The sequence below is a fragment of the Neolamprologus multifasciatus genome, chromosome 8 (assembly GCF_963576455.1).
Source record: "Neolamprologus multifasciatus chromosome 8, fNeoMul1.2, whole genome shotgun sequence".
Lineage (NCBI taxonomy): Eukaryota > Metazoa > Chordata > Actinopteri > Cichliformes > Cichlidae > Neolamprologus > Neolamprologus multifasciatus.
Window position 1 is genome coordinate 29,680,020 of NC_140446.1, and position 24,327 is coordinate 29,704,346.

Genomic DNA, 24,327 nt, shown 5'->3' on the forward strand with positions numbered 1-24,327 from the left:
GTTAACAATAACAATGTATTGAATAATGACTTTAAAAAAATAATATAAAATAGTGCAAATACTGATAACAGTGCAAATGTTTCCAATATAAGAAATAAATGAAAAATGCAAACATCTATGTTTAGTGAACTTTGCAGTGTTGCTCTGTGGTGCAGCTACGACACTGTAGCAAAGTTTACACACTATGTCTACTTGATCCACGTCTGACTCTGTGAACCCATAATGTTTCCACACCACTGAAGTTTTTTTTTTACCTCTCTTTTCAACCAACGGCAGTCACTCTCCTCTCCAAAGAACTTCTGCTTAGCTTTCCGAGCTTCCCTCGGGTCCTCTTAATTGTTGTGACGCTTGTTCGAAATGCAGAGAGGTGCGCTCGATTTGCCACACGGAGCAGCGCGAGAGTAAAGCATGAGGGAGGTGCTAATAATCGGCTCAGTCATTTTTAATGATCGTTGAAAGCCCAGATCGTAATCGTGATTAAAATTCGATTAATTGAGCAGCCCTAGTCTGCTGTTACAGAGCATAAGAAGATCATTTGTAAATTTCACTAAAGCTGTTTCACTGTGATGCAGGACTGTTGTGCAAAATTTGGTACAAATCATATCATTACTTAATGATATGATTTGTAACATACTTAATGATATGCATACGACACAACAGTGGTGGGTCTCATCAAGGACGACAATGAGACCTACTATAAGGAAGCAGTGGAGCTTTTCATGGAGTGGTGTACCAACAACAACTTGCTCCTGAATGTGGATAACGCCAAGGTGATCAACTTAAGGAAGAAGTGACCCACGTTCACAGCACTCTACATCAACAGCACTGCAGTAGAGAGCCTGCAGCACTGGAAATTCCTGGGAATCCCAGCACACTTCCTCCCTGGTCAAGAAAGCCAACCAACAGCTTTTTGAGGAGGCTGAAGAGGCCGTATCTGAGTCCAGACGTTTTCACCAGCTTCAACAGAGGCTGTCAAGCAGTCTCTCTCTGGCACAAGAACAGCAGTACTTCAGACAAAAAGGGGCTGAGAAGAGTGGTGAGGTCAGTTGAGCGGAGTATTAGGGCCATGCTGCCATATATTGAGGGACTGGCCAAACAACTCTCCTCATCAAGGGCAAAAAAACATTATCAGGCACACCTCACACTCCATCCACGGCCTGTTCTGACTCGTGCCCTCAGGTAGACAGTCTTGAAGGAGTACCCAGAGATGCTGAGCACTTGTTGGCTCTTTTGCCTTCACTCTGCGGTCCATCTCAGGTTACTGTGGAGGCCAGGCCACCTGGCACAGTACTCCATGCTCCTTCTTAGTCAGACCACCCTTACACAGCCTGGTGGTGTGTTTGGGGTCATTAAAAACAGAAATGATTGTTCAACTAAACGCTCCATGGATGCATGGAGAGAGAGCATTCACCTTTTCTCCGTCTTACAAAGACATGGTAAGTGGAACCAAAGAGATCTCGATGATGAGAGCAAACCACAGATTTCCACTGATATAATTTTGTTATATGTCAGAACAAAATCTAGAGTGTGATTAAAGTGGTGGATGAGTTCTTTTACATTTGAAATTGGCCCATATGGAAAAGATATATATAAATCTTATAAAGTTTGTATCTGTCTTGTATGAAACTTGTATGAAAAGCATACAAGAGTGAAAACACATATAAGATCCCTTGAAAAATTATATAATGAAACTTGTATGTTTTGTATACTTACTAAAAAAATATATGAAAGTAATGAGAAAGTGGCCACTTTCATGAGTAAATCATATATATTTTACTATTTCTTTTCCATATGGGGGATACTAACACGATGATCTCCAATGAATGATGGACACCCCCACCCACCCACCCACCCCCACCCACCCCCCACACACACATATGCAAGACAGTGTACCTTTATATTTATCAAAATGTAATTCTGAACAAATCCTAACACCATATAAACTCCCATTTTGCAAACATTCCATGTTATACTCCAGCTAACCCCTTCAAGACTCCTGTGAAAAATACTTGTTTTGTTTTTATTGAATTGTGTATATAACTACACATGAGAATCGTAAATAAAAAGAAGCTCACCTCCACCCACCCCAAAAAATCTGTGTAGAGTATAGGAACATAAATGCATATATGCAGAAAACCATACAGCTGGATATCCTTTGCCTAACTCCGGAATCTTTGTCTGGAGCCATCATATTCACATCTCAACATACAGTGGGGCAAAAAAGTATTTAGTCAGCCACCGATTGTGCAAGTTCCCCCACTTAAAATGATGACAGAGGTCAGTAATTTGCACCAGAGGTACACTTCAACTGTGAGAGACAGAATGTGAAAAAAAAAATCCATGAATTCACATGGTAGGATTTGTAAAGAATTTATTCGTAAATCAGGGTGGAAAATAAGTATTTGGTCACCTCAAACAAGGAAAATCCCTGGCTCTCACAGACCTGTAACGTCTTCTGTAAGAAGCTTTTCTGTCCCCCACTCGTTACCTGTATGAATGGCACCTGTTTGACCTCATCATCTGTATAAAAGACACCTGTCCACAGCCTCAACCAGTCAGACTCCAAACTCCGCCATGGCCAAGACCAAAGAGCTTTCGAAGGACACCAGGAAAAGAATTGTAGACCTGCACCAGACTGGGAAGAGTGAATCTACAATAGGCAAGCAGCTTGGTGTGAAAAAATCAACTGTGGGAGCAATCATCAGAAAATGGAAGACATACAAGACCACTGATAATCTCCCTCGATCTGGGGCTCCACGCAAGATCTCATCCCGTGGGGTCAAAATGATCATGAGAACGGTGAGCAAAGATCCCAGAACCACACGGGGGGACCTGGTGAATGACCTGCAGAGAGCTGGGACCAAAGTAACAAAGGTCACCATCAGTAACACACTACAACGGCAGGGAATCAAATCCCGCAGTGCCAGACGTGTTCCGCTGCTGAAGCCAGTGCATGTCCAGGCCCGTCTGAAGTTTGCCAGAGAGCACATGGATGATACAGCAGAGGATTGGGAGAATGTCATGTGGTCAGATGAAACCAAAGTAGAACTTTTTGGTATAAACTCAACTCGTCGTGTTTGGAGGAAGAAGAATACTGAGTTGCATCCCAAGAACACCATACCTACTGTGAAGCATGGGGGTGGAAACATCATGCTATGGGGCTGTTTTTCTGCCAAGGGGACAGGACGACTGATCCGTGTTAAGGACAGAATGAATGGGGCCAAGTATCGTGAGACTTTGAGCCAAAACCTCCTTCCATCAGTGAGAACTTTGAAGATGAAACGAGGCTGGGTCTTCCAACATGACAATGATCCAAAACACACCGCCCGGGCAACAAAGGAGTGGCTCCGTAAGAAGCATTTGAAAGTCCTGGAGTGGCCTAGCCAGTCTCCAGACCTCAACCCCATAGAAAATCTGTGGCGGGAGTTGAAAGTCCGTGTTGCTCGGCGACAGCCCCAAAACATCACTGCTCTTGAGAAGATCTGCATGGAGGAATGGGCCAAAATACCAGCTACTGTGTGTGCAAACCTGGTAAAGACCTATAGTAAACGTTTGACCTCTGTTATTGCCAACAAAGGTTATGTTACAAAGTATTGAGTTGTATTTTTGTTATTGACCAAATACTTATTTTCCACCCTGATTTACAAATAAATTCTTTACAAATCCTACCATGTGAATTCATGGATTTTTTTTTTCACATTCTGACTCTCACAGTTGAAGTGTACCTCTGGTGCAAATTACTGACCTCTGTCATCATTTTAAGTGGGGGAACTTGGACAATCGGTGGCTGACTAAATACTTTTTTGCCCCACTGTACATCTCAACAATGGCTACTGGCAAGTCGAGATGGACAATGAGAGTTGGGACAAACATGCTTTCATTTGTCTATTTTCCGTGTATCAGTTCAAGGTGATGCCATTTGGAGTAAAAATGCACCAGCCACCTTCCAGCAGTTGATGGAACTCATTCTGGGGGAGCTGTGGGGTAAAATTTGTTTCATATATTTGGATGATATCATTATATATTCCCCATGTCTGGAACAACACACGAGACATACCTTATCTAACTCACCACCAGGAGTTGGTGCTTCCTGTGGTTGGTAAGCCAACAGAAGAGTACAGGGTGGGCCATTTATATGGATACACCGTAATAACATGGGAATAGTTGGTTTCATGGGAATAGTATTAAAGTCCTGTTTGTGGCACATTAGTATATGTGAGGGGGCAAACTCCTCAAGATGGGTGGTGACCATGGTGGCCATTTAGAAGTCGGCCATCTTGGATACAACTTTTGTTTTCTCAATAGGAAGAGGCCCATGTGACACATCAAACTTATTGGGAATGTCACAAGAAAAACAATGGTGTGCTTGGTTTCAGTGTAACTTTATTCTTTCATGAGTTATTTACAAGTTTCTGACCACTTATAAAATGTGTTCAATGTGCTGCCCATTGTGTTGGATTGTCAATGCAACCCTCTTCTCCCACTCTTCACACACTGATAGCAACACTGCAGGAGAAATGCCAGCAAAGGCATCCAGTATCCGTAGTTTCAGGTGCTGCACATCTCGTATCTTCACACCATAGACAATTGCCTTCAGATGACCCCAAAGATAAGTCTAAGGGGGTCAGATCGGGAGACCTTGGGGGCCATTCAACTGGCCCATGACGACCAATCCACTTTCCAGGAAACTGTTTATCTAGGAATGCTCGGACCAGGCACCCATAATGTGGTGGTGCACCATCTTGCTGGAAAAACTCAGGGAACGTGCCAGCTTCAGTGCATAAAGAGGGAAACACATCATCATGTAGCAATTTCAAATATCCAGTGGCCTTGAGGTTTCCACTGATGAAGAATGGACCCACTATCGTTGTACCCCATATACCACACCAAACCATCACTTTTGTTGTTCCAACAGTCTTGGAGGGATCCATCCAATGTGGGTTAGTGTCAGAGCAATAGTGGTGGTTTTGTTTGTTAACTTCACCATTCACATAAAAGTTTGCTTCATCACTGAACAAAATCTTCTGTGTGAACTGAGGGTCCTGTTCCAATTTTTGTTTTGCCCATTCTGCAAATTCTGTGCACCGATCTGGGTCATCCTCGTTGAGATGCTGCAGTAGCTGGAGTTTGTAAGGGTGCTGTTTGTGAGTAGCTAATATCCGCCGAAGGGATGTTCGACTAATGCCACTTGCCAGTGACATGCGGTGAGTGCTACGCTGTGGGCTCTTGCTGACTGAAGCTAGGACACCCACTGATGTTTCTTCATTACTGAAGGTTTTCTTGCGTCCACATTTTGGCAAATCCAACACTGAACCAGTTTCACGAAACTTAGCAAGCAGTTTACTAACTGTAGCATGGGAGATGGGTGGTCTCGTAGGGTGTCTTGCATTGAAATCTGCTGCAATGACCCGGTTACTGCATTCACCAGATATCAACACAATTTCGATCCGCTCCTCACGTGTTAACCTCTTCGACATGCCAATGGCTGTGAACAAAGAGAAACTTGTAAATAGCTCATGAAAGAATAAAGTTACGTTGAAACCAAGCACACCATTGTTTTTCTTGTGACATTAACAGTACATTTGATGTGTCACGTGGCCCTCTACCTATTGAAAAAACAAAAGTTGTATCCAAGATGGCCGACTTCTAAATGGCCACCATGGTCACCACCCATCATGAGGAGTTTGCCCCCTCACATATACTAATGTGCCACAAACAGGACTTTAATATCACCAACCATTCCCATGTTATTACGGTGTATCCATATAAATGGCCCACCCTGTAGGACCTTTATTTTAAGATTTTTTTCTTGTGGATGTACTGGATAGCAACTTGGGATTAGTATCTTGCCCAAGGATATTTGGCATGCAGACTAGAGAATCCAGGAATCGAACCACCGATTAGTAGGTGACCTGCTCTGCCACCTGAGCTACACCTGCCTCTGTAGTGGTGTGAGTCATGGTTAGTAGGTCATCCACTTCCATTCTAGCTACAATTCTGCATCTCGACTGATATTGAATGGTTTCAGGTTTTATACTGACATTTATAGTTCCAACAGCTGATAGTCTACAGATTTTCCTTCAGCATCAAAAGTAGGATTTTGTCATATTATGTAATTGTCTGTAAATTTGTCCTAACTTTTCTGTGTAGTGGCCAAAGTGGTTCAGGGAAGACTGAAGCTACCAAACTTATAGTCCACTACCTCAGCTCGATGTATAAGGGCAGAAATTACAACCTCCGACAGGTAGGTCAAAGTATGTTCATCTTTCAGCTATTTTTGTCTGTTTCTTACCATTTTCTTTCTCTTCCCTAAATAGCCCATGGAGGTCTTTCCAATCCTAGAGAGTTTTGGGAATGCCAAAACAATCCTCAACAGCAACTCCAGCCGCTTTGGCAAGTACCTCCACATCCACATTCTTCAGTGAGTTTGCCCAACTTAACTCTTTGTGTATTTGCATTTTTCCATTTTTCTGGTGTTACTAGCCCTGGGGATGACTGGTTGTAGCTGTTTTATTTGTCTCTCCTCTTGGTTGGCAGAGGAATTGTTGTAGGGACCTCACTCTCCAAATATCTCCTTGAGAAGTCCAGGGTTGTTTTTCAGGTGAGAGTATTAATTAAGGTGTGTTGTTACTTTTCAAAGAGATACAATTTTGATCAGATTCAAACTGTCACAGTAGCCATGGGTCAGTGTGTCAACCACTCTGGTCTCGACTTAAATATCTTAATAATTGTTATGACTGCCCAGAGAAAGAATTCTAATGACACAAGGGATACATTTTCTCCAGTGCCAGAAGTAAATTTCCCAAGATTCCCAGAGAAGGAATCCTAAAGATGTATGTCCCTCTCTCTTTCTGGCCAAATTGAATCTGAGCACTATATTTGCAGATATTTTGAAGCATTATATAAATTAACTTTCATGTTAAAGGGTAATGGGACAAAAAAAATGATCTCCTTAAAGAATCCTTAATCAAACCACTTCTTCAACATGCTTAAATGTGAATTAAAGCAACCTTTGTTCTCACCCACTGCTGTTTATTCTACACTATGAAAATCTACAGTAAAGCTACAGAAGTTTAAAAGAAATGGGTCTATTTAGACACAGATACCTGAGTCTATATAGGGGCATGAGATGTACTAGACAGTATTTATTTCGAGTCTTTAGAAACTTTACATTACCACAGGGATCACCCTTCACATCTTTTCTTTTCTTGGTATTTCTCCAGCTGTGTTCCTTTTTCCTGATTTTCCTGTCACTTGGTAGAGCTACATCTATTACTATGGCTGTCTTCCTCTGCTTGTCTATTACTGTCTGGTTGGTTGGCCATCACTGGTTTATCTGTCTGTGTCTTGAAGTCCCACAGAAACTTACTTGGTCAGTCCCCACCCTAGGAGGCGTGTTCCTTTTTTTCTGTTTTTTGTTCTTTCTTTTTTTTGCCTGTCCTATCCGGCAGTGTAGAAATCAGAATTACTGTCTGAAGGCCAAGAAAAATGCCCAACAGACTTACTTTCCCAAGTGACCGTTACCACTTTTGGTCCACTTAGTCATAGTTTTCATAGTTTACATAGTTTTACATAGTTTTCATAGTTTACATAGTTTTCATAGTTTACTAGACTTTTGTTAGGATTATTTTAAGTTATTACTATCAGAACAGAGAGGACTGGGGATGGGAAAGAGAAAGAAAAGTGAAAGAGAAATTGGGAAGAAAGTTAACAGAAGGAGAGGGAGAGAAAAATAGAGGAGAAGACAGTTTGAGAGAGTGAGAAAACGGACTAAAAATCTGCTGCACCATGTGGTGAAAAAGATAAGCAAAAAACAACACAGTAACAACCACCATATGCAAAACAGTAAATAATAAATATTAAATGTATATATATGTATATATATGTTTAGAGCCAGCACCTGACCAAGATACAGTGACGTCTGTGTGTATCTGCTTGTATACCTGTGTGCACACTCGTGTGTGTGAGTGCGCTTGTGTTCATAAGGTTTCTCCATGTAAATGTCTAATAGTGGGTGTGGGAAGATATAGCCCTGACCCACAGGACATGCCCCCCCTAGAGCCCAAGGAGGATGACAGCAGGGGCAATCGCGCCACCCACCTGTTTGTCTGTCATCCTTTGATCTTGCCTTGGCTCTCAGTATTTAACTAACTCAGTATTTAAAATTATCAGTGTTTCCTGCTTACATGGAGTGAACATGTGAAAATGCGTTTTACTCTGGTTTTTTTTTTTGTTTTGTTTTGTTGTTGTTTTTTTTGTAAGCACATAGAAGTCATGACTTTAATTCTTAGTTGTTTTCTCATTTTCCATTTAGGCAAATGAGGAGAGGAATTACCATGTGTTCTATGAACTGCTGGCAGGTATGAATGGCTGGGACAAACAAGAGCTCTACCTGCAGGAAGCTGAGACGTATTACTACCTAAACCAAGTATTTCACACAGAATACTTTGTTTTTCATGAGTTTTCCATATCTTTTCAAACATTATGTGCTAGCCTTTTTTCCTCTGTCCTCCTAAAGGGTGGTACCTGTGAGCTGAAGGAGAAGCAGGACAAACAGGACTTTCAGCTTTTGATTCAATGCTTTGACATCATAGGACTCCATGCTGAGCAGGTCTCCACTGTCTGGGCCATCCTCTCCTCTATCCTACAGCTTGGCAACATTTGCTTCAGCTCATATGAGGTATGCATTCATGGAGGAGAGAGAATGAGAGACAGATTAGAGATTAATGTCATACATCCAATCCTGTCATTTCAGAGTGATTCATTTGAGGTGGCTCAACTCTTCAGTGAGGCCGAGGCCAGGAGGGTGGGCTCTCTGTTGCAGATTTCCTCTGAGGCTCTTCAGACTGTGATCACTCACAGAGTTACCGTTAGTAGCCAAACACCAACATAAGATTTATTCTGTCTCCCATCTTCTGAATTTAACTTGTAACATCATCATTGGTTCATATTGGTGTTTATTGGTTCTTTCTGACACTTAATATGTAGGCACAGTAGAACAAGAAAGTATTATTTTTGGAAAGATGAAGCGCAATCTATTGTCAGTACCTTTGCTAGTACTAGATACCAATAGCGTATCTTTAAAGGAAGCAAGATCAAATTATTTAGCACTTGACTGGCTATTAGAAAACTGAAGAAAGGTAATAACTCACTTAAGATAAAGTGGACAACCTTATTGCAGCCAGCCACATTGCAATAATGTCAAGATACTGGCATACCCAAGTGCAAGTGCCTGTGTGCATGTGCGTTACTTAACCTTGGAGCACCTGCTACCAGGACTATGGGAAGAAGGTAAGCAGACGGAAGCAGTGTAATGCTTTGGGCAATGAGAAATCACTAGCATGAACAGGTTCTGATGCACCACTTTCTTCTGGCCAGTATTTTCTTTTCTCCCAACCCTCGAAGAGGTTTACCTGTTTCATTTACACAGTCAGAAGATTATAACTAAATATAATAACATTATAACATATAACATTCTAAAATTGAAATATTAGTACAACAGAACCACGGTGGATCCGTCCACATTTGCATGCTTTTCAGCATCTTTATTCACAGCTGTTGCAATTTAGACATCAAAGCTTACAGGCAGCTTAGGATCCTCGCACACCTTGTCCCCCACCTCCGGCTGAGCAGCTCCCTCGCATGCTCCAACCTCCAGCTCGGCTGCCTTCCTCCAGGTAGTGGGAGTGGGTGCATCCACCTGCCGGGCACCAGCCGGTCTCACCCATTGAGTGGGTACAGGTGCGAAGGTAGGCTGTGCCCTAGCTGGGCTCACCCTGCAGACCGGCACAGGCGCCAGAGCAGTCCGGGCCTCACCCACTCCCCCACAGTCGAGTGACACCAGTTGCCGTGGCAGTGGTGTCGGCAAGGACCAGATCCGAGTTGCCAGACTCTCGATCATCTGCATCCAGCGCTCAATCTGGTGCTGGAGTTCTTCCCACTGCCTGCTCCCTCTGCATAGCCGCTAGCTCACCACCCTCAGTGGGGTGGCTAAAGCTCAGGTGGTAGACCTACTAACCGGAAGGTTGGTGGTTCGATCCTAGTCTGCTCCAGTCTGCATGCCAAATATCCTTGGGTAAGATACTAACCCCAGGTTGCTCTCCAATGCATCCATTGGAGTGTGAATGTGTGTATGAATGTTAGTTAGACAGCGCTAAAAACAAAGAAAAGTGCTTGTGTGAATGGGTGTGATTGGGTGAATGAATGAGTTGTGTAAAGCGCTTTGAATGCTCAGATAGAGTAGAAAAGCGCTATATAAGAACCAGTCCATTTAGGCCAGCTCCTTCCCTAGCTGGCCCAATCCTGGGTCTGCCGTGCCCCAATCATGGGTTTCAGCACCACTGAAAAGAACACACGGCAGACCCATCCATACATTCATTTTCTTCACGACTGCTTACACACTGGCTGAAGCTTTTCAGGTCGCAGTTCACCCTTTTGACAAAAACAACCACAACAGTTAGAGTTCATAGACTTTAAGACGGCGAGGTGTGATTGTGGATGCCATGTAGATGCATCTGCCTCCCCTGCAGTGTCACTGCAGACCATGCCCCGAATGAGGCCAGTGAGCCATCTGGTCAAGCTGAATCAGCAATCACGACCATGAGTCGGAGCTTGCAGGCAGCTCGACGGGGGTCTGGTACAGCAGGCGCTGAGGCTCACTCTGAGCTCCAGCGGATTGAGGTAGGTCCAGACGAAGCAGAAATGGATATGATGCCTAATTATACCAATATACATACAAAAGTCCTTTACAACATGAAATGACAGCTCCCCCACAAAGAGTTTCCATGAAGAAAGGGAATCAAGTGACTCAGTTTATTGTCTGCTGTCTGTTGCCAGGGATAATAATATCCAGGTTTTACTTAAGCAATAGCATCTCAATTAATGAAGGCCATATTCAAAATGTGGTAGCTAGGCAGTGACACAATTAATAGCAGAAATACAGCTACCTGGGTAACCTCTGTTCTTGGAAAACACCCTGAGAAATTAAACCACAAGTCACAGGTTGTATATGTAGCACTAGCTTGTTTTTATTGATTAGTTTTTTTGTCCACAGGAGACCACGTATGACAGGATCTACTGCCCCCTGTCTGTGGAAAGTGCCATAGAATCAAGGTACGAAAACTAAGCTATTTCTTCATGATTGATCACATTCTTCAGTAATAAAGAATAAAATCATCCATCCATTTTCTTCCTCCAAGACTTCCCTTTCTCCTCCAGCCCACCTGGGGAACATCAAGGCGTTTTCAGGCCATCCGATAGATATAATCTCTCCAGCATCTACTGTGTCTAACTACTAGTGTTCTCCCAGAAGGGCATGCCTGGTTGGAACACCTTACCCAGGAGACAACTGTCTCCTTTAGATATAGAGGAGCAGCATAATTTATTAATTTAGTAATCCAAAAATAAAAGATAAAACAGTCCAGTGTCCCATTTGAGTACAAAGTAAAAAAAAAAACCCCACACAGTCCAAGGCCAAAGTCAGTTGACCTCCAAACGTCGATCATTTTAGCAGGGGTAGCAGTTGTCCTCTAAGACCCACCAACCTGTAAGAGGACAGCCAGTAATCACTCCAGCCTCCGTAACTTAACTAACTTTAGGCTGTAACATATAATAGGCCCTGGCCTGCACAGAGAGACAAAGTAACACCAGTTTCACTATACAACAAACCATCCATCCCAAACATATCAGGTCATCCTAGATTTCATCACATCACATACCTGCACAGAGAGACAAAGTAACACTACAGTGTTTTGTAGTGTGGGCCATAAGTGGGCCATAGCTTCCAGTTTGGATTCAGGAGACAGACACTATCTCTACTTTTAAGATTAGGCTTCAAACTTTCCTTTTTGCTAAAGCATATAGTTAGGGCTGGACCAGGTGACCCTGAATCCTCCCTTAGTTATGCTGCAATAGATGTAGGCTGCCGGGGATTCCCATGATGCATTGAGTTTTTCCTTTCCAGTCACCTTTCTCACTCACTATGTGTTAACAGACCTCTCTGCATTGAATCATATCTGTTATTAATCTCTGTCTCTCTTCCACAGCATGTCTTTTATCCTGTCTTCCTTCTCTCATCCCAACCGGTCGCAGCAGATGGCCCCACCCCTCCCTGAGCCTGGTTCTGCCGGAGGTTTCTTCCTGTTAAAAGGGAGTTTTTCCTTCCCACTGTCGCCAAAGTGCTGCTCATAGGGGGTCACATGATTGTTGGGTTTTTCTCTGTATCTATGAAGCGCCTTGAGGCAACTTTTGTTGTGATTTGGCGCTATATAAATAAAATTGAATTGAATTGAATTGAAGAAGACTAGCATATCAGTGCAATCAGTTACACCTGCCTCCAATTAGTCCAACTCCATTACAGCCATTGGCTCACCGCAATTGTGACACACACAACCACTCCCAAACCAGTGCAACGTCACACAATAACATGGAGATGAATTAATACAGGGAACACTAGTCCACCATGTTACACCTTTCTGTCACTTGTATCAACAATCTGATTTTTTTCTTCTTTAACTAGCAATAATACTTAGAGAACTAAGAATATTAGTGTTAACAAAAAGATCAAGCTGAGATCACCAAATTAATGCATTTCTCAACAACAATGCTGCATCTGATGGCTGATGACTGCATAACATTAGGACACAACAATTTACTAGCATTGGGTATCAATTAAAATGTAAAACAATTGGATTAAATGACTAGTACGTCTGGTAACGACTAGGGACAATGGTCATGATAGGTGAACATCCCATGACCTACATGGCTCTGTGTAAAAAAGTGATTGCTTCCTAAACATAATAACTGGTTGGGCATCCTTTAGCAGCAACAACTGCAATCAAGTTTTTACGATAACTGTTAATGAGTCTTGAACAGCACTGTGGAGGAATTTTGGCAGACTCGTCATTGCAGAATTGTTGTAATTCAGCAACATTGGAGGGTTTTCAAACATTACCACCTATTTAAGGTCATGCCACAGAATCTTAATTGGATTCAGGTCAGGACTTTGACTAGTCTTCTTTTTTTTTCAAAAGCCATTCAAAGGTGGACTTGCTGGTGTGTTTTAGATTCTTGTCCAGCTGCAGAACCCAAGTACACTTCAACTTGAGGTCATGAACAGATGTCTGGACATGCTTCTTCGGAGTGCTTTGGTAGACAGCAGAACTCATCGTTCCATTTACCACAGCAAGTCTTCCAATTTCTGAGCAGCAAAACAGCCCCGGACCATCACACTACCACCACCATATTTTACTGTTGGTGTGATGTTCCTTTTATGAAATGCTGTTACGTTTAGGTGTCCCTGCCAATGTAATGGCACAAAAATTAAACTTTTGTCTCATCAGTCCACAGAGTATTTTCCCAAAAGTCTTAGGCCATTTTTTTACCCAGTCTCTTTCTTATGGTGGAGTCATGAACACTGACTTTAAGTGAGGCAACTGAGGCCTGCAGCTCTTTGGAGTTTGTTCTGGGGTCTTTTGTGACCTCTTGGATGAGTGATCACTGCGGTTTTGGGATAATTTTGGTTGGCCAGCCACTCCTGGGAAGACTCACCCACTGTTCAATGTTTTTGCCATTTATGGATAGTGTCTTTCACTGATACATTGGAGTCCCACAGCTTTAGAAATGGCTTTATAACCTTTTCTAAATGGAGAGATCTCAATTACTTTGTTTCTCGTTTGTTCCTGAATTTCCTTGGATCGTGGCATAATGTCTAGGCTTTTAAGGATCTTTTGGACTACTCCAGGAGTCTGGCCTGGGTGTAGCTGGAGAAATTGAACTCAGCTTTCCAAAGAGTTAATTGATGTTATAAGGGGGGGGGGGGAATTACTTTTTATATTTTTTAATTTTATTTATTTATTTTCCTAAGCATTCCATCTTAGTTTCAATCACCTAGGTAAAGCAAAGTGACACATTGAGTCTATTTAGTATTTATGCAAGGGTGTTTATACACCACTAATTTAAGTTTCTGTTTATAGGATAATTTGGTCTTTCAATGTGGGCAAGATGTGGGTCTAGCTTCAAAAATTACAATATCTTTCCTATAATTTCACTCAAAAGTAGTTTTTCTTTTAATCCATGGTTGAAAGCCGCTTCTTTCAATTCTATAGCCTTGAATTTTTTTGTCAGTCTATCTGAGAGCAGTAAAGTGACTTTTATCTCTGGTTTCCTTTCTTTTCTCCTCTCTAGAGATGCCATTGCTAAAGCCTTGTATTCTGTTCTTTTTGACTGGTTGGTGGAGCAGATTAATGAGTGGCTGAGTCCCACAGAAATGGACAGCACCGTGGGCATAGTTGACATTTATGGATTTGAGGTAACTGTCCAGTTTGGACTTTGGTCTGGAAACGTCCAAGTAATTAAGCATATTCTTGTGTAGATAAATTCACAATGGTCCTGTGATCTTATGCAGAACCTGGGAGTGAACAGCTTTGAGCAGCTGTGTATCAACTTTGCCAATGAGCATCTGCAGCATTTTGTCAACAAGGCAGTAATCACTCAGGAACAGGTCAGTGTGTTGTATACTGCCCATGAATTATCAACCATCAGAGTCACCCATTACAAGCGGGTTTTACGTATTCTGAGTAAGTTATTTAGAAATATCATAATAATATGCTATAACTTGATTAAATTATTGAATTACTACAAAAGAAAAAAGGAAAAAGAAAATCCCCAATCCCTGGTAGATATTTCACTTGCTGAATGCTTCAACTTAATGTAACATTTAAATTCAGTTGACCTTTTGGGAGAAAAAAAAGATTTGCCTTTAAGATTTAAGAGCTTTACCTACAACATCATAGATGGGTTGTACGATTTGCTCTTTGTCTAGCCTCTCACCTGGGACCAATTTGCCAGGGTGAGGAATGTCCAATAGGGTTTGCTGGAAGAGTATGTCTGGCCCATTGTTACAGGCTATTTGGACCCTGTACATCTGCAGAAAGAGAATAGTCTGTAATCAGTGTTGGGGAGTAAGGGAATACATGTACCGCCGTTACGTATTTAAAATACAAAATATGAGTAACTGTATTCCGTTACAGTTACCGTTTAAAAAGGTGGTATTTAGAATACAGTTACTTTGTTGAAATAAATGGATTACACGGCGGTACTTCCCTGTTTCATATTGTGGCGGGTCAGGACTGTTTGTGTTTTGTTTGACAGCTACGTTCTGTTGTTCCAGGCGGCAGCGTTACGGTTGCCATGGTTACATGGTGCCGCTCTCGCTCTGCGTGTTTCCTGGGTGGGAGAGCCCTTTTTTGTTGTTGTTGTGCTAAGCTAATAGGCAGAATGCTAACAGTATAGCTCTAAAGAATGTAGCATCATGGGCAGTGTAGTCCGTGCTGCAGGGAGAATGGACTGCCATACACGTTATGTGTCTGTAAGCGAGGGAGGGAGAAAAAGGAAAAGTACAGCTGTCATCGAGCAGAAACGGGAGCTGGAAGCATGTAAATATAATAATAACCACTGCAGCCAAGAAGAGTGCCTGACGAGCCCAGTTGTAAGTAAGCTATTAAGACTCGACTGTACACCGTGTTCGTGTTTTCCTCCGAAACAATAAGTTCCGTTGGAGCAGCCTTTCAACGCCTCTCTCTGTCTCTGCTAGCAAAGTTGACCCAGACAACAAGGTAAAGCTAGTTTTCGGCTACGAGCCCGACACAGAACCCACCGTATTAGCCAGAGGTCCCTTTACTACGGTTCGGAGCCGCGGACCTTCAGTAACAGTAATAAATCACAGCAATAGTACATTCACGTAGTTGTAAACAGCATGATAATATATTAAGTAATCCAAAGTATTCAGAATATGTTACTCTCATTGAGTAACATAACGGAATACATTACAGAATACATTTTGGGGGATGTATTCTGTAATGGAATACATTTTAAAAGTAACCTTCCCAACACTGTCTGTAATGCTGGCATTAAATAGGATTTTTTTTGGTGAGTGTTGGGCTCTGCCAGGACTGCCCTTTGTCACTGATTACATTCATAATTTTTATTGACAAAATGTTTAGGCATAGCCAAGTGGCGGAGGCTCTTCATGTTGTTGGCCCAAAGAATTTCAGAAGATAATGTGGTACTGTTGGCTTCTTCAGGTGGTGACTCCCAGCTTTCACTGACAAGGTTTGCAGCCAAAGTGTAGAGGAGGGGGAATGAGCACCTTCAAGTTCAAGAACATGGTTCTTAGCTAGAAAAGGGTTGAATGCGAACTTCAACTCTTGGAAGAGGTTGTTGCCTCAAGTGCATGGGTTTATCTCGGGGTCTTATTCACCAGTGAGAGTGGAGCAAGGGATTGGCAGCCATCCATGTAGCAGAAATTAGTTCCTGATGTTTTTTAAAAATAAAATCAGGATTTGTAACTTTTTATGTGTGAGCATGGTGAGCATCTTTTATAAATGTTTTCATGCCATTTAACTGACGTCAGTTTGTATCACTGTGTCTGTGTCCTGCAGGAGGAGTACACTGCAGAACACATCCATTGGCATCATGTACCACTTAAGCACTTCCACTCCTGTCTGGAGCTAATCTCCTCCAAGCCACATGGCATCCTCCGCATACTGGACGACCAGACCTGCCTCCCGCAGGTACGCATACACACACACACACACACACACACACACACACACACACACAGAGATTGTATACAAGTTATATAAGCTGTAAGGTGCAATATAAAGAATCAGGTCCATGGAGCAAGTGATCAGTTTAATATAAGGTGCAATGTAATCAGTGGTAGTGCACACTGAGTAAGAGGTAAAGACTAGAGGTTGCATTATACTATAATAAGTACGGTTTATAAATAGAGGTGGGAATGTTATTTATAAATACAGTGAAAATATCCAAAAAGGTTAACAGCTCAGTTAACCTTCAATCAGGGTGGAGGTTAGGCATGTTTGACAGCCTGTGGGTAAAAACGTTTATTGCGTCTGTTTGTTGACCTGATCGACCTGTAGCAATTTACCAGAGGGAAGGAGGGAAAAAAGTGAGTGTCCAGGGTGCAAGGGGTCCTTGATGATGATACCGGCTTTCCGCTGAAGTCTGCCAGTATAAAAGTCTCTGAAGAAGGTTAGTGCAGTGCCTATTGCCCACTCTGCCGCCCTCAGCAACCGCTGCAGTTTTTTCTTGTCCTCCATGGTAGAGGAGGACAAGCAGAGTTGCAGTCTTACACGCCTCTCTGCAGCTTCTCTCCTCCTGCTACCCCCCCAAAAACCCATCTCCATAGAGACTGTGTCAGCTTCCAAAAAGACAAAAAACAAACTAAAAACCAGCAACAAACAACTTAAACATTTACAAAGAAAGAACAATACAGTATCCACATCTGAACCAAAGAGTAAAACAGTGAAATGTGGATTATTAAATATTAGGTCTCTCTCCTCCAAGTCTCTGTTAGTACATGACTTAATAATTGATCAACAAATTGATTTACTCTGCCTTACAGAAACCTGGTTGCAGCAGGATGATTATGTTAGTTTAAATGAATCAACACCCCCGAGTCATTCTAACTACCAGAAGTCTCGAAGGACAGGTCGAGGGGGCGGTGTGGCAGCAATTTTTCACACCAGTCTATTAATTAATGAAAGACCAAGACAGACTTTTAATTCATTTGAAAGCCTGATTCTTAACATTGTCCACCCCAGCTGTGAAACTCAGAAACCAGTCTTACTTGTTATCATCTATCGTCCACCTGGGCCTTACACAGAGTTTCTGTCTGATTTCTCAGACTTTATATCTAATTTAGTTCTGAGCTCAGATAAAATAATTATTGTGGGTGATTTTAACATCCATGTAGATGCTAAAAATGACAGCCTCAACATGGCATTTAATCTGTTGTTAGACTCAATTGGTTTCTCTCAAAATGTAAAAGAACCCACCCACCACTTTAATCACACTCTAGATCTTGTTTTAACATATGGCATAGAAACTGAACATTTAACAGTGTTTCCTGAAAACCCTCTCCTGTCTGATCATTTCTTGATAACATTTACATTTACAATAATTGATTACGCAGCAGTGGAGAGTGGACTTTATCAAAGTAGATGTCTTTCTGAAAGCGCTGTAACTAAGTTTAAGAATATAATCCAGCCACTGTTATCATCGTCAATGCCCTGTACCAACACAGAGCAGAGCAGCTATCTGAACGCTACCCCAACAGAGGTCGATTATCTTGTTAATAATTTCACCTCCTCACTACGTACGACTCTGGATACTGTAGCTCCAGTGAAAACTAAGGTCTCTAATCAGAAGTACCTGACCCCGTGGTATAATTCTCAAACACGTACCCTAAAGCAGATGACTCGTAATCTGGAGAGGAAATGGCGTGTCACAAATTTAGAGGATCATCACTTAGCCTGGAGAAATAGTTTGTTGCTTTATAAGAAAGCCCTCCGCAAAGCCAGAACAGCTTACTACTCATCACTGATTGAAGAAAATAAGAACAACCCCAGGTTTCTCTTCAGCACTGTAGCCAGGCTGACAAAAAGTCAGAGCTCTTTTGAGCCAACCATCCCTTTAACGTTAACTAGTGATGACTTCATGAACTTCTTCACAAATAAAATTTTTATCATTAGAGAAAAAATTACCAATAATCATCCCACAGATGTAATATTATCTACAGCTACTCTCAGTACCATTGATGTTAAGTTAGACTCTTTTTCTCCAATTGATCTTTCTGAGTTAACTTCAATAATTACTTCCTCCAAACCATCAACGTGTCTTTTAGACCCCATTCCTACAAAACTGCTCAAAGAAGTCCTGCCATTGATTAATTCTTCGATCTTATATATGATCAACCTATCTCTAATAATCGGCTATGTACCACAGGTCTTCAAGGTGGCTGCAGTTAAACCTTTACTCAAAAAGCCATCTCTAGACCCAGCAGTCTTAGCTAATTATAGGCCAATCTCCAACCTTCCTTTCATATCAAAAATCCTTGAAAGAGTAGTTGTCAAACAGCTAACAGATCATCTGCAGAGGAATGGTTTATTTCAGGGGTGTCCAAACTTTTTTCACTGAGGGCCACATACATAAAAATATAGGAGGGGCTGGGCCACTTACTAGAAATTAGGTATATAACCTTAACTTTAGTGTATTAAACTTAGAAAAATCACTTACAAGTGGTCGAATATATCATATTGTTGAATATAATTAAAGACAAAACTGCCTTCATCACAGCTTTCCATAAATGGATCTTTATTGATTTATTCAGAAAAAGCTTTGGTAGCTCATTCTCAGAACAGCAGCCTCAGATTTCTTCTTAGACAGAAGATTTACAGCACAGAGAAAAAACAATAAAGGGGAAATGGGACGGGCACATTTCAAGTTTGTTATTTAAGTTATTAGGCTTAGCAACACACCTATTAACGTTCGTTTGAAATCGTTATCAACATTAACAGACTGAACTGGACTTAATAACAGGAGTGCATATAATTTTAGTAAATTATTCTGGTGAGTATCAGCTGCGCTGGGTATGTAAATCGGGACATCCAGCCGCGGTGCAGATCGCCACTCGTGCCAAAAATCCAGACAAATGTCACTTGATCAAGGAGCACATCTGCATCAGATGAGATCAGCTGACTTTGCGTGTACGTGGGCAGTGCACAGCGGTGTGTACTCTGTGTGTTAACAAGAAAAGCGCATATAAGAAAGTGGTGTGCAAAAGCAGGGTAGTGACAGAATTGATGCGCATTATTGATATTTGAAGCATGTGTACCTGCACATTAACACACGGGTACTGTGGAATATATTTTTTACTCACCTAAAGTGCTCGTCCACTCCCCACAAAAAAATAGCAGCTGTGCGGTGTCTGTGGCATCAGTGCTCTCATCGCATGTGATGGAGTAAAGATCAAAAGCACAGCTTTATCAGACAGTTGCAGTTTAATGTTGGCTGACAAGTCTTCAACAACTGGATTTCTGGACATGCTGACATTGTTGACGGGCGCATTATTTCGGTGACTTTAACGAGGCCGTGTTTTATGAGGTCTCCATCTGAAAAAGGCTTGCCATGTCTTGCGATGAGTTGGGCGACCTCATAGCTGGCTATTGTAGCCTTTTCCTGGACCTTTTGAGCACGAAAAAATTACTGTTGCTGACCCCGCAGGAGAGATACCCTTTGCTTTAATTTCTGCTCTCGCTCAGCACCAGTGTAGGATGCATAGGCCTGATGTTTGGTTTCATAATGACGTCGTACATTATACTCTTTCATAACTGCCATAATTTCAGTGCAGATCAAACAGACACACTTCCCCTTGAATTCTTTGAAGAAATATTCACTCTCCCACCATGTCTGAAATTTTCTGCATTCACTTTCTACCTTTCGCTTCTTTGGTTCTGCCATGTTTAGTAACTAACTTGGGCTAAATTTCTTCTGTGATTGTCCTTTTTGGTGGAGCAACTGCCTCGATCGACAGTCGCTCCCCCTGGTGTTAAAACTAAGAAGTGCAATACACTCAAGCAAAAGTTGAAGTGCGGGCCATATTCGATTCTATTTATAAAATTACTTGCGGGCCAATTAAAAATGGATCGCGGGCCAACTGCGGCCCGCGGGCCGGAGTTTGGACACCCCTGGTTTATTTGAAGAGTTTCAGTCAGGTTTCAGAGTTCATCACAGCACAGAAACAGCTTTAGTGAAGGTTACAAATGATCTTCTTATGGCCTCTGACAGTGGACTCATCTCTGTGCTTGTCCTTCTTGACCTTAGTGCAGCATTCGATACTGTTGACCATAATATCCTATTAGAGCGATTAGAACATGCTGTAGGTATTACAGGTATTGCACTGCAGTGGTTTGTATCATATCTATCTAATAGACTCCAATTTGTGCATGTAAATGGAGAGTCCTCTTCACACACTGAGGTTAATTATGGAGTTCCACAGGGTTCAGTGCTAGGACCAATTCTGTTTACATTATACATGCTTCCCCTAGGCAGCATCATTAGAAGACATAGCATATATTTTCACTGCTATGCAGATGACACCCAGCTCTATCTGTCCATGAAGCCAGATAACACACACCAATTAGTTAAACTGCAGGAATGTCTTAAAGACATAAAGACTTGGATGGCCGCTAACTTTCTGCTTCTTAACTCAGATAAAACTGAGGTCATTGTACTCGGTGCTGAAAAGCTTAGAAATATGGTATCTAACCAGATTCTTACTCTGGATGGCATTACCTTGGCCTCCAGTAACACTGTGAGGAACCTTGGAGTCATTTTTGACCAGGATATGTCCTTCAACGCACATATTAAACAAATATGTAAGACTGCGTTCTTCCATTTGCGCAACATCTCTAAAATGAGAAATATCCTGTCTCAGAGTGACGCTGAAAAACTAGTTCATGCATTTATTACTTCCAGGCTGGACTACTGCAATTCATTATTATCAGGATGTCCAAAAAACTCACTGAAAAGCCTTCAGCTAATCCAAAATGCTGCAGCAAGAGTACTGACAGGGACTAGAAAGAGAGAGCAGATTTCTCCTGTTTTGGCTTCCCTTCATTGGCTTCCTGTTAAATCCAGAATTGAATTCAAAATCCTGCTCCTCACATACAAGGTCTTAAATAATCAGGCCCCATCTTATCTTAATGACCTTGTGGTACCATATCACCCTATTAGAGCACTTCGCTCTCGCTCTGCAGGCCTACTTGTTGTTCCTAGAGTATTTAAAAGTAGAATGGGAGGGAGAGCCTTCAGTTTTCAGGCCCCTCTTCTGTGGAACCAGCTTCCAGTTTGGATTCGGGAGACAGACACTATCTCTACTTTTAAGATTAGGCTTAAAACTTTCCTTTTTGCTAAAGCATATAGTTAGGGCTGGACCAGGTGACCCTGAATCCTCCCTTAGTTATGCTGCAATAGATGTAGGCTGCCGGGGGATTCCCATGATGCATTGAGTTTTTCCTTTCCAGTCACCTTTCTCGCTCTCTATGTATTAACAGACCTCTCTGTGTGGAATCATATCTGTTATTAACCTCTGTCTCTCTTCCACAGCATGTCTTTTATCCTGTCTTCCTTCTCTCACCCCAACCAATCACAGCAGATGGCCCCGCCCCTCCCTGAGCCTGGTTCTGCCGGAGGTTTCTTCCTGTTAAAAGGGAGTTTTTCCTTCCCACTGTCGCCAAAGTGCTTGCTCATAGGGGGTCATATGATTGTTGGGCTTTTCTCTGTATCTATGAAGCGCCTTGAGGCGACTTTTGTTGTGATTTGGCGCTATATAAATAAAATTGAATTGAATTGAAATTGAATAGAGCAGTTAAACCAGAATGTACAGCAGTACTTAGTACACTCTCAGTAATTAGCTGTTTTTGAAGTAAATGGGCCTGACGCAACTTCCTGAGAAAGTACAGCCTTTGTTGTGCTTTTTCTACCTGGTGAGAAATGTTTGTGGACCAGGTAAGGTTGGCCGAGATATGGACCACGAGGAACTTGAAGCGTTCTACCCTTTCTACCTATTCCTCATCGATGTAGAGGGTAGAGTGCTCCAATCGCTTTGTTCTCCTCAAGTCAATTATCATCTCCTTGGTCTTGGCTGTGTTCAGATACAGGTTATTGTTGTTGCTCAGATGCTGAACCGCCTCTCTGTAGACTGAATCACTGTTCAGTCTACTATCGATATCGATAGTAGTGTCATCAGCAAATGTTATAATGGTGCTACTGGTGTGAATTGGAGAACAGTCATGGGTAAAAAATGAGTATAAGAGTGGACTGAAGACACACCCCTGGTGGTGTGCTCTCCCATCCTGACGTCCTGGGGTCTGTCACTCAGGAAGTCCAGTATCCAGTTTGCAGGGTTGAACTGTGTTGAAGGAGGATCTGAAGTCCACAAACAGCATCCTCATATAACTGTTACTACTGTCCAGATGTGTGAGGGTTGTGTGAAGAACTGTTATGTCAACCTCTGTTGACCTGTTTGCCCTGTATGCAAACTGGTATGAATTGAGGTCTGCAGGAATGACAGCCCTAATGTGTGACATGATAAGTTTCTCAAAACATTTGGCGATTATTGGTGTTAAAGCAATTGGACGATAGTCATTCAAGCAGCTCACTGTGTTCTTCTTGGGCACTGGAACGATGGTGGCTGACTTAAAGCAGGATGGTACTACAGACTGTAGCAGTAAGAGGTTGAAGATGGTGGTGAAAACCTCTGCTAGTTGGTCTGCACATGCTTTAAGCACTCTTCCTGCTACACTGTCTGGACAAGCTGCTTTCCTCGCGTTGACTCTGCGCAGTGTGGTTCTGACCTGATGCTGCTCCAGCTGGATGGGGATATTTACCCTCCTGCTACTGGTATCACTGTTTAGTTTGCTCAAAGCGAGCAAAGAACTGGTTTAGGGTGTCGGGTAAGGTGATATCCGGAGAGTTTGTTTGTGTGCGATTATCTGTGTAGCCAGTAAGTGTCTTGATCCCCTGCCACTGGTTTCTGGAGTTGTTTTGTTGAAACTATTCTTTATTCCCAGCACTTCATCCTCCAAGAAACAGGCCGCTTGTTGTGTTTGGCAGGATTTAATGATGAAAATAAACTCGCTCTCTTTTTTTTATAAAACTGTACAAAAAAAAGGAATACAAAATACACAATGAAGACATGTTCCATTACACTGGAGAATAACATTGCTCTAGTGAAAGATACATGACCACAAATGAAGCATCTGCTGAAAAAATACCTGCCTCCATATGATTTAACCCAAAATAGTTACTAATACACATTAAATGTATAGGAACTTACGGATGAAGCCAATATTGTGGACTTTAACACCAGGATTGCAGAAATTGCCATCAGATTACAAATTTTTTCAGCAGCAGAAGAGCACACTACTTCCTGTAGACCACTTCCTCTACAAAATAGACATTCTGCTTAGTTACCACTAGGTGGTAGTAACACTTCTAAACAACTATAATATGTCCGTTCCATGACAGAAATGTTCCTCGACATGCTGTTTGCATTTGCGCTTGGCTTTTTTCAGTCCTTTAGCAGAGATTGGCGTGCCTCTTTGTAGGCTTGTTGATCTCCTGATTTGAAGGCATTGTCACATGCTCTTAATAGAGATCACACCTCGCTGTTGAGACATGGCTTCTGGTTTGGGAACACTTTAACAGTCTTTGTTGTTGTTACACTCTCAGTACAAAAGTTGTATGAGAGTATGGCAGATATGTGGCCCTCCAAGTCTGATCCTTCAGCAAATATACCCAAAACCATGTTGTCAAAACAGTCCTGTAGGGCTGTGGTGGCTTCCACGGTCCACACTTGTACTGTTTTTACAAATGGTCTGTGTCTGAATTAGAGGTTTACAGTGAGGAACATAAGTATTTGAACACCCTGCGATTTTGCAAGTTCTCCCAATGTGAAATTCA

The 24,327-nt window shown here is 42.1% G+C and overlaps 2 protein-coding genes across 6 annotated transcripts in view; both read left to right on the forward strand.

The window, feature by feature from the left end:
- Nucleotides 1-8,375, forward strand: part of LOC146513317 (uncharacterized) — a 38,813-nt gene extending 30,438 nt beyond the window's left edge. The window contains exons 7-9 of one of the 3 annotated variants that reach the window (XR_014875680.1): nucleotides 6,151-6,244; nucleotides 6,318-6,601; nucleotides 8,315-8,375. Coding sequence is in view for 2 of the 3 variants with exons in the window: in XM_085170060.1 (XP_085026186.1) it covers nucleotides 6,151-6,244; nucleotides 6,318-6,421; nucleotides 6,538-6,829 (490 nt within the window). In the remaining variant the exon portion in view is untranslated. Of the gene's footprint in view, nucleotides 1-6,150; nucleotides 6,245-6,317; nucleotides 7,555-8,314 lie in introns of those variants that run through there. The other 2 variants (XM_085170060.1, XM_085170061.1) reach the window with 2 other exon arrangements.
- A 525-nt stretch (nucleotides 8,376-8,900) lies between these two features.
- The window catches only part of LOC146513318 (unconventional myosin-XVB-like), an 87,253-nt gene continuing 71,826 nt past the window's right edge, over nucleotides 8,901-24,327 (forward strand). The window contains exons 1-3 of one of the 3 annotated variants that reach the window (XM_085170055.1): nucleotides 8,901-14,308; nucleotides 14,405-14,500; nucleotides 16,440-16,571. In XM_085170055.1, coding sequence (XP_085026181.1) covers nucleotides 13,991-14,308; nucleotides 14,405-14,500; nucleotides 16,440-16,571 — 546 coding nt within the window. In that variant the 5' untranslated portion in view covers nucleotides 8,901-13,990. Of the gene's footprint in view, nucleotides 14,309-14,384; nucleotides 14,501-14,710; nucleotides 15,488-16,439; nucleotides 16,572-24,327 lie in introns of those variants that run through there. The other 2 variants (XM_085170057.1, XM_085170056.1) reach the window with 2 other exon arrangements.